Genomic DNA, 11345 nt, shown 5'->3' with positions numbered 1-11345 from the left:
GTGATGCTCCTGGGATTCTGGATTATCTGTTGGAGGTCGAGATTGTTAATGATCGATTAGTGTGTGCTTCGAGGGATCAATGTGGGTGTGTCTTGGACTTGTTCAGCGAGAGATAATCTATTGATTTGGTGCCGATTCCTTTGCGGTGATCAAAGGTAATCATCGGGATGGACTGGTTGGGTCCCAATGGGCCCATGATTGACTGTGAGTGCCTGTAATGCTCTGTTCCTAATTGTTTCTCATTTGGAGGCGGGTGATGTAATTTGGATGATCCGGGTGTTCGATTTGTGTTTTTGAGCGAAGGGGTATTTCGGTAAAGTGTTATTTCTGGTTTTATGGAATTAGATCCTTTTCGGGAATTTTTATGGCAGGTATTTGTTGATAAAAGCGTAGAGCTTCTCGCTACCTTTTCGTGGATATAAGGATCGTCATAATCGGATTTATAACGAATAAGTTATGGCCTTCGGAGTATTTTAGGGTTTTAAGAGGGAAACCTAGTACGCGAGGCGTGCATAGGGAGTACGCGGGGCGTACTGATGCGAAGTGTAGTACGCGAGTTGTACTTTGGTGTACGCTTAGAGTACTGCGAAGGATGGATCGGGAGTGCGAGGCCTCGTACGTTGGGTGTACGAGGATTACGCAGGGCGTACGAGGAATATTGGAAACCCTAATTCTAAGTGTGTACCCTATTTAAGCATCTTGAGTCTTTAGGGATGGCCTCTTTACCATCCCCCAAGCCTCCTAAAACACTAAATCGACCCTTTGCCTCTATTAATGTGCGTTAGAGCTCTTGAGGAGAATGTGGTGTTGTTTTGCTCATTTTTAAAGAGATTAAATAAGGAGGAAGGCTCATAGCTTGGTGGGAAACTTAGAGATCCAAAATCATTCATCACTTTGCAAGCTCCTGGAGGTATCAAGTTCAAATCTTGACTTATTAATGCTTAGATCGCTTTTCGTCTTGATTTTCATGCTTTTGAGTCCCCTTTTGGGTTGATTGATGAGTTAAGTTGTTTGAAAGATTTATTCTTTTTTATCTGAGTTGTTATGAGGTTCTTATGCATAAAGGTGCAAGCTTTACGAGGTTTAAGGTCACATGCATGTGTTAAGTCAGCCATTAAGTCATTTTGAGCTTTAAGAGCTTCATTTATTCATGCATGAACATAAAGTTAGCAACTTTACGTGATTATCCAGCTCAAGGAAGTCAGATCTATGTTTTGGAACAATTACTTAAGGGATTAAGGGATGAATGTGAAAGGTGGCTGTTCAGGAGGAGTAAGTCGGGCGAACAAGCTTGTACTCACTTAAATAACAAGATAATTATAGTCTAATTCATTTCACATGAATTTTGTAAAACATATATTAAGCAACTTCATGTTGTAGTATTTAACAGAAAAAAAAAAGGACCATTAGTTTATTTATTGCATTAACAGTAAAAAGAAAATAAAATCATGGATCATGTAGAATTTTAGTTTAAAGCACCGTCATAACTAAAACATTAGCATGAAACCCCATCCAAGGCAACCTGCAGCTTCCATTATTCTGCTCTATATGAGTATATGTCTTTGGTTAAACATACATGATCTTTCATGAGCATCTTAATTACACGTACAACCATAATTAAACATGCATTTGGATTTAATTAATTAAACAGAAATATTCTGGGATGGGATCAGCTGGCCTTGCCTCATCGCCAATGTCTTGTAGATCTCCATTATCATCTTCTCATCGTATTCTTTCATTGCCATCGTCCCAAACCCTTCTCCACCCATTGTTCTCCCCCTCACCACAGATGAACTCGCGAGTTTCATCATAATCATCATATAAGCATCACGGATTCCTATAAACAATTTCCTGGGCTTCAGCTTCAAAGTAAGCCTCGGATTTATCCTAAACCTCCAGAACCGCCTTTTCCTCCTCCTCAACCTCCTCGACTTCGATCCAGACTTCTCCTCCTCCTCTTCCTCTCGTCCTGCACTGTCGTGACTAGTACTGGTGCCGAGGCGTTGGTACCCTCTTGCTCGCCAGCAGCCTTTTACACTTTTGTATACTGTAGTGGTTAAGCCTTCCATATTTTGAAGATCGATCTGTATTTGTGTGGATACATTAAGAAAATTATGGCTAGCTAGGTTGGGGCGTTGGAGTTATAAGATTAGCTTGCTGCTAGGGAAGTAAGGAGATGTAGTAATTAATGTGGCAGATTGGTTCTGAATCCTTACCTACATTTCTCGCGGATTTCATTATTTGTAGAGAAAGGAGTGCACGGATCATTCACACCATTGAAGTCTGTGATGTAAAAAAAAAAAGATAACGGAATTATACAATTCAATATTTTAATAAATGTTCTCAATCCCACTCAAAGATCAAGCATTTTGTAGGTTACATTTGCTTAAAGATATTTTCATAGATACCTAATCATTCCATGAAGTCTGTGATGTAAAAAGAATATGCAATTATCATTTTGCTGCACAATCCTAATGATTTTTTAATAGATACTTAATTCGATGGAGTTTATAGATCTAACTGTACTCATGAATTTACTCTTCACCTTTTATATATATATATATATATATATATATATATATATATATATATATATATATATATATATATATATATATATATATATATATATATATATACTTAGGTTATTCTATTAAAAGTAAAAATAATTATTGTGTTATTGTATGCATAAATATGAGCCAATCAATTTTACTTATTTTAAGTAAGTGATTGTTACATATTATTGAATTAAATATAAATCAAAAATACCATCTATTCTAACTAGAAGGGTATTTTAGTCAATTAATATAAATTTAATAACGGAAAATTGCATATTTTAAGGGAAAATAGATTCTATTAATTTTAAAAATCTGATTGTATGGATGATAATTCTCGTAATTCGTAACATTCTGACGGAATATGTTTATCAATATATTGAAAAATAACAAATATGATTGAACCATACAAGAATACACATTCTGACATAATATATATTTTGATTTGATGAACTTCTTGAAGAATAACAAAATTTTGGATACAAATTTAAAAAAAATTTCATTACATTCTTAGAAAAGAAAAAAATTTATATACTATTCTATGAGAATGTTACATTTATTAATAACAAAGAAATACAATATATAAATCATTCTACCAGATTATACTATTACATATATTTTTTTCATTATTTTGTACATTATTCTGCTGGAATAAACCATTCTTTTTTGAAGATTGATGATCATTGTTCATCTTCATCCCATACAATGTTCATCTTCAAGATTTTATTCTGACAGAATCAGAATTCAAGATTTCATTCCAGTAGAATGTTGTAAGTTTCATATGTATCTTGTTTTGCTTTGATATCTCTCGTTTCGTTCCCAGCCAAGAAAACAAGAACATTCTTGTTCTTGATTTCATGTGTACCTGCAAATAAGAAATACAACAACTCATTGATATTGCTTAATCTTCTTTCCATGGCAGTTTCAAGCAATAATCCTAGGGTTAAATGATCGACCTAACATGTAACGTCCCAAATTTCGAGTCCAAAAATTTCATTTTAATTAACTGATTATAAAAACATTCACAAGAAAACTACGTAACAATATATCATTTTGTGAATCAATGTATCATGTCTGAAAACCCAAAACATATAATAGCAACATGTCAGAGTACAATCCCAGAATATCTCAAGTGCGGAAAATCAATGCGTGTGTGTATGATGTGCTGCTACCGCGCCAGCTCCTTCCCCTTCGCTGAAGAGGTACCTGAAACCAAAACTATAAATTGTAAGCAAGAAGCTTAGTGAGTTCCCCCATCGTACCACATACCATATGATCACATAACATACATACTGCCGGGCAATTCTGGGGTGCCCGTCCTACCCGGTACGGCCATTCTGGGGTGCCGACCTACCCATGTCAAGCCATTCTGGGGTGCTGACCTACCCGTCGGTCCTAACAACCGACCCTCGGGGACTATTCCACCCCCTCTACTGCTACTATCACATATAACGTATCATGCCAACAGATAAACATATCGTCACATACGGTCAGACGTTTCTGGGGTGTCTGACCTACCCTTCGGTCCTAGCAACCAAACTCTACTACTATCACATATAATATATCATGCTAGCATATAACATATCAGGTAGTAGCAAACCTAGATGATATCACAAAGACAATCATCTAACATACAACTCCTACTGGTGGGCCGGCATTGTGGCCGTAGACCCACCGCTACAGGAAGGTAACTCACCTCAAACGAGTAGCTGCTGATAATCTGTGCGGGAAGTCTCTGTCTGCTCCTGCTCCGGAAATCCTCCGGCTATAACCCCACAAAACACTCAGTCAGAATCTGATATCTACTCTTAGTGTAAAATGACTATTTTACCCCTAACCAAGACCAAGTCAAAGTCAAAGTCAAAGTCAACTTTCAGTTGACCTGACTCACCGAGTTGGTCCGCCAACTCGTCGAGTCCCTATCCTTTTAACTGTCCTCATCCACGACTCTACTCGTCGAGTTTAGGAATGACTCGACGAGTTCCCCTTTTATGCGAACATCGAATGAACCTTCATCCGACTCGCCGAGTTGTATGAACAACTCGCCGAGTTCATCCTCATCTTATGAACCAGTCCTGTCTTCGACTCGCTGAGTTGTATGAACAACTCGTCGAGTTCATCTTCAAGAGTTGGGAGATTGCCTTGGACTCGCCGAGTCTGTTCTAGCACTCGTCGAGTCCTATGAACTCCAGGTCTCCCAACACGTCTAAACAGCTATGGGACTCCCTCTTCTAACAACTGACCATCACAGAAGGGTTTAAGATGGCTGAAAGCGCACCGACTCGCCGAGTCCCAAGAACGACTCGCCGAGTCCAACCTTGACCATTTCTATACAGTTGATCTAAAAGGGATTTAACACACCAAAACCATAGATCTGGCCTCCTAATGTCCATTTTATACGTAAAGTTCCAAACTTGATGCACATGCATGGGGTTTTTAGCTCAAAAGTCCATAGAAGGTGCTCTACAATGTGCATGGGGCTCTCATGGCCATAAATTTGGCACCTTTATGCCATGAAACCCCTCCTATGACTCAGCTCTGGAAGTAGAACCCCATGAATCACCTTACAAATCCGAAAATGGCTTAAGAAGCCCTAAATGCACCATGACAATAGGCCCTAAAGATGAACAACCAAAAAGGAAGACCAAAACAGGGGGCATTTACCTTGCTTGAGCTGAAGATGAAGTAAGATCTCTGGATCTACAAGTCCCAACTCGAAATCCCAAGCTTCCTCTTTCCTTCCAAGCTTCACAAACTAACCAAGAACACCAAAATGGCCTTAACACACACACAAACGGCTAGGGTTTCGATATCCAGCTCTAAGAGAGTGTTAGGGACAAGGGAGGCTGAGTTAAGGTATTTATATAGGGTGCAAACCCTCAAATTTAGGGTTTTACTCGCACAGCGCCTGCTCGTCGAGTCCGTCTTCCGACTCGTAGAGTAGGTCACTTAAGATGTCTGCGGATCTCGACTCTACTCGACGAGTGGGTCCTCCGACTCGTCGAGTCCCAGGGAAAACATAAAAATGCTTGAATTAAATGCGTACCAGTAATTGGGTGCTACAAATCTCCCCCACTTATTTTAGACTTCGTCCTCGAAGTCTGCTGCTCGCTCCTGGAAAAGTTCTGGGTAATGCTCCATCATCTCATCCACCGGCTGCCAAGTCCATTCCTTGCCCTTCCGGTGCTGCCATTGCACCTTCACCAGCTCGACCCTCTTGTTCCTCAAATCCTTCGACTTCAGGTCGAGGATTGCTACAGGTCACTCGATGTAATTCAGGCTGTCATCAACCTGAATATCCTCTAAGGGTACCACTGCTGAGTCGTCTACCAGACACTTCCGCAGCTGGGAGACGTGGAAAGTGTTGTGGATCTGGCTGAGTTCGGCTGGTAGATCCAACCTGTACGCCACCTTGCCCACCCGGGCTAAAACCCTGAACGGTCCAATGTACCTGGGGCCTAACTTGCCCCGCTTCCTGAATCGGATGACGCCTTTCCATGGCGACACCTTTAGAAGAACCATATCCCCGACCTGGAACTCCAGGTCTGATCGGCGCCTGTCGGCATAACTTTTCTGCCGACTCTGAGCAGTCTGAAGCCTGCTCCGGACCTGCTGAATTCTCTCCGTCTTCTTGAGCACCACTTCGGTGCTCCCCATGACTCTCTGGCCAACCTCACCCCAGCATATCGGGGTCCTGCACTTCCTCCCGTACAACATCTCGAAGGGAGGACGATCGATACTCGCGTGATAGCTGTTGTTATACGAGAACTCAGCCAATGGGAGGTAAGTATCCCAGCTACCACCGAAGTCTAGCACACATGCCCGCAGCATATCCTCCAAAGTCTGGATGGTCCGCTCGCTCTGACCATCCGTCTGCGGGTGAAATGCAGTGCTAAAGTGCAGACGAGTACCCAACTCATCGTGGAATTTCTTCCAGAACCTGGAAGTAAACCGCACATCTCTGTCTGAAATCACGGAGACTGGCACTCCGTGTCGTGCCACCATATAGAATCCACTCCCTGGATTGGTATAAAATGGGCACTCTTGGTCGAGGTACTCTCCTGGATTGGTATAAAATGGGCACTCTTGGTCAACCGATCCACGACGACCCATATAGAATCCACTCCCCGAGCGGTCCTGGGAAGTTTGGTGATGAAATCCATAGTGATGTCTTCCCACTTCCACAGGGGAATATCCAACGGCTGCATCTTGTCGTGTGGCCTCTGGTGCTCGGCCTTGACCTTTCTGCAGGTCAAGCACCGCTCCACATACCATGCTACATCCCGCTTCATGCAGGGCCACCAATAGTCCAGACGAAGATCCCTATACATCTTCGTCGCCCCGGGATGAATGGAGAATCGAGATTTGTGCGCCTCCTCCATCAGAACCCGGCGCACACCCCCGTGGTACGGTACCCACACCCTGCGGTGGAGAGTCAACAGCCCTCGGCTATCATAATCGAAGGAGGAAACCTGGCCTACGATCCGCTTACTCTTCCGATGTTCCTCCTTCATGGCCTCCTGCTGAGCCTCTCGAATCTGCTCCAACAATGGAGTCACCACGGTCATCCTCATGCAGATGTCCCTGATCGGCGCTGCCTTGCGGCTAAGCGCGTCTGCCACTACATTGGCCTTCCCCGGGTGGTAAAGGATCTCGCAATCATAATCCTTCACCACGTCCAGCCACCGACGCTGCCTCATGTTTAGATTCGGCTGATCCATGAGGTACCTCAAACTCTTGTGGTCCGTGTAAATGGTACAGCGGACCCCAAAGAGGTAATGACGCCAAATCTTGAGGGCGAACACAACAGCCCCCAGCTCCAAATCATGCGTCGGGTAGTTCGCCTCGTGAGACTTCAGTTGTCTCGAAGCGTCGGCGATGACATGCCCTCTCTGCATCAATACCGCGCCCAAAGCTGAAATAGACGAGTCGCAGTACACAACAAAATCCTCTACGCCCTCTGGCAGGGCTAAGATCGGCGCTCGCACAATCTCTGTCTCAGTGTCTCAAACGCGGCCTGCTGCTCAGGCCCCCAGCAAAAGACTACGGCCTTCTTCGTTAGCCGCGTCAAGGGTACGGCTATCTTGGAGAAATCCTGGATAAATCTCCGATAGTAGCCGGCTAATCCCAGGAAACTCTGAATCTCGGATGGAGACTTCGGAACCTCCCATCTCATCACGGCCTCCACCTTGGCCGGGTCGACCAGGATGCCGTTCTGGTTGACAAGGTGCCCAAGAAACTGCACCTCACGCAACCAGAACTCACACTTGGAGGACTTGGCGTACAAGTTCTCCCTCCTCAGAGTATCCAAAACCTCTCGCAGATGCTCCGCATGTTTCTCCTGCGTCTTGGAGTAAACCAAGATATCGTCAATAAATACTATCACTGACCGATCCAGCATCGGTCTACATACGCGGTTCATGAGATCCATGAACGCGGCAGGAGCATTGGTGAGCCCGAAGGGCATCACCACGAACTCATAATGGCCATAGCGAGTCCGAAACGCAGTCTTCTGTACATCCTCCTCTCTGACCCTCATCTGATGGTAACCCGAGCGCAAATCAATATTGGAAAACCAAGATGCTCCCTGGAGCTGATCAAAGAGGTCGTCAATCCTAGGGAGTGGGTAACGGTTCTTCACCGTTACCTTGTACAGCTCCCGGTAGTCTATGCACATGCGATGTGACCCGTCCTTCTTCTTGACAAACAGAATCGGGGCTCCCCAAGGCGAACTACTCGGCCTGATAAATCCTTTTTCTAGCAATTCCTGCAGCTGCGTAGACAACTCCTGCATCTCGGGAGGAGCCAACCGATACGATACCTTGGCTATCGGAGCCGCACCAGGAACTAGATCGATCCTGAACTCCACCTGTCGCTCCGGAGGTATCCTAGGAAGCTCCTCAGGGAACACATCTGCGTAGTCTCGCACCACCGGAACGTCACTAATCGTCGCCTTACCCGCCTCCCGGGTATCCATGACATAGGCGACATATCCTGCGCAACCCTGCTGAAGGTAACGCCTAGCCCTCGCCGCCGAACATAAAGCTGGTCCTTGCTGCGGCCGCTCGCCCTGAATCACCAGCTCTCCCCCACTTGGGGTCCTGATCCGCACCAACTGCTGCGCGCAGTCGATCACCGCCCCATTGGGGCTTAGCCAATCCATGCCGATAATAACCTTGTTCCCCCGCAAAGGTATGGGAACCAAATCTACCATGTAGCGCTCCTCGAATAATCTCAGCACACAATCTCGGAATACCGCTGATGCTCGCACCGATTGATCATCGACAATCTCTACCTCTAAAGGGCAATCCAACATGCCCGAAGACTCGGGAAACCTCTTGCTGAGCGCAAGAGAAACAAAAGAACGAGAGGCACCTGAATCAAACAGCACCTGCACTGGAATACCGTTCACATGGAACGACCCTAAACATGTATATACAGAGCATATATCAATATCATAAACATCATATAAATAGATCAGAGGGGAAGAATCATACCCGTCACCACATCGGGTGCGGCGCGTGCCTCCTCGATAGTCAACTGAAAGGCCCGGCTCCTCACCACTGGAGCCTCTGCCTTGCCCTGCCGGCCATCAGTAATCCGCAGGGTCGCTAGAGTTGGCGCCTTCACTGGCGTTGCTGCTGCTGCTGTCAACTGGGGGCAATTGGCCTTCTTATGGCCCCTCTGGTTGCAGTGAAAACACAGCATCTCGTATGTCTGAAAAGTGGGTGCAGGGGCGGTACAATCCCTGCTGAAGTGCCTCGTCTTGCCGCACTTATAGCAGCCCGACGATCCCAACCTACATGCTCCCTCGTGCGGCCTGCCGCATTTCCTACAGCGGCCCTGTCCTGACTGTCCTTTAGGCCTACCATCTGATCCCTTGGGCTTCTTCCCCGAAGCCCCAGTCACCTGCCCCTCCTCTACCTTCCTCTTCCGGATGTGCTTCAGATCAATCTCCCTTTCCCTTGCCCTGGCAATCATGGAATCCAGGGTAGGGCAAGCTGAAAAACTAACATGCTCCCGAATGTCGGCTCGCAGCATGTCATGGTAGCGGGTCCTCCTCATGTCCTCATCTCCCGCATACTGGGGCACCAGCAACGCCCTCTCCCGGAACTTGGCGGTGATCTCTGCCACTGTCTCCGTCGTCTGCCTCATGTCTAAGAACTCCCTCGCCAACTGCTGGAGCTCCACTGCAGGTGCCAACTCCGCTTTGAACCGAGTCACAAAGTCCGGCCACGTCATAGCCTCAACAGCCGAGGCTCCCAGAGAGTCACCAATCGACTCCCACCAATCTCTGGCCCTGTCTCTCAAGCACCCTGCTACATATCTCACCTTCGACCCCTCAGGGCAGAAGCTGGTCAACTGTGCAGACTCAATGTCTGCAATCCATCGCCTAGCAGCAATGGGGTCCTTCGCCCCATGGAAATCGGGCGCGCCACTGCCCCTGAAGTCCTTAAAGGACAGTGTGTGTGATCCTGACTGGTTGGTCGCTATGTCACTCCTGAACGCCCTAAGGCGATCCTCCATCAGCTCGACAATCCCTTCCTTGATCGACCCAAAGATGACCGGGGTCGCATCAAGGATGCCTCTAGTGATCCCGGACGCGATGAACTCGCGTAGCCTCTCATCCACTGGTTTGGAGCCTGAACCCGAACCCGATCCCTCTCCTGAGCTGCCAACTGCTGGTCTCAGACATAGCACCACCATTCTGCAATCCATAATGACAACCATTAGTGATACTGATACATCTAGAGGGATAACATCCATCACGAGTTCCTTGGTCTTGCCTCAGCCTTCCTCGATTCAAGTACGGATCCTCTGCTTTCAGTAGTACGGGCCCATACTACTTTCCACATCTATCCGTACTTTCCTCAAGAACCGCCTCTACTCCACCAAGTCACTACTACTGCTACTGATCTCTACTACTCTCATCCTAGGCTTACCCTAGGGAAAATTTCTGACTCCACCCAAACCAGTCCTCAGTTGCTGAAGGCCTCCTTGTAATGCCAATTAGCCATTACCTGAATACCATCACATGTAACGAGGCTCAGATAATCCTTCAAGTAAAAGACTCGTCCCTACAACGGTTAGACTCAAACGAGAGCTGCGCAATAGTGCCAAATCCATCACTCTGAGATTATTCAACCCTAATCACATGTGACGCGACGTACTTACCTAATGGCTAACTCCCATCATTCAAAGTCCCACAAAGCACAAAACAAGCAGCATTCGGACATAGGAAACTACTCAAACAAGCCTGTCCTCCTAACGAGAAACTGTACTAGCATACAATACTAAGCTCATACTATCAGGCATAACCTAAACAGGCTATCCTACTGCTGCCTACTCAATACTAGCATGCAATTCTCATAAAGCTGAAACACATATAACAGGCACATAAGGCATCATTCCTAGATCCTTAGTCCTATTCTAGCATGCTGTTCTACTGAAGTTGATAAACATAACATAAACTTGTATGGGTACTTTGGGGAATACTTACTTGAGCTCGGCCGGTCGCGCACATCACACACTTCTCTTTTTCTCAAAAATTCTTTTGAAAACATTTTTCTTTTGAAAACCTTTTTACCTTTTCCTTAGTTTGAGTCCAGTTATACCCGAAAGTATGCTTGGATCCCTCAAACCAAGGCTCTGATACCAACTTGTAACGTCCCAAATTTCGAGTCCAAAAATTTCATTTTAATTAACTGATTATAAAAACATTCACAAAAAAACTACGTAACAATATATCATTTTGTGAATCAATGTATCATGTCTGAAAACCCAAAACAT

General features: G+C 45.5%; 1 protein-coding gene across 1 annotated transcript; it reads right to left on the bottom strand.

Moving 5' to 3' along the window:
• Positions 1-1643: 1643 nt before the first annotated feature.
• On the bottom strand, positions 1644-2069 carry LOC145137005 (uncharacterized). The gene has a single exon (XM_079071140.1). The coding sequence runs from the start codon at positions 2067-2069 to the stop codon at positions 1644-1646; it is 426 nt and encodes a 141-aa protein (XP_078927266.1).
• Between the last annotated feature and the right edge of the window lie 9276 nt (positions 2070-11345).

This window comes from Lactuca virosa, chromosome 9 (assembly GCF_052849685.1).
Source record: "Lactuca virosa cultivar CGN04683 chromosome 9, Lactuca_virosa_CGN04683_v6, whole genome shotgun sequence".
Lineage (NCBI taxonomy): Eukaryota > Viridiplantae > Streptophyta > Magnoliopsida > Asterales > Asteraceae > Lactuca > Lactuca virosa.
Note: the sequence above shows the minus strand (reverse complement) of the source record. Positions and strands in the feature narration are given on the sequence as shown.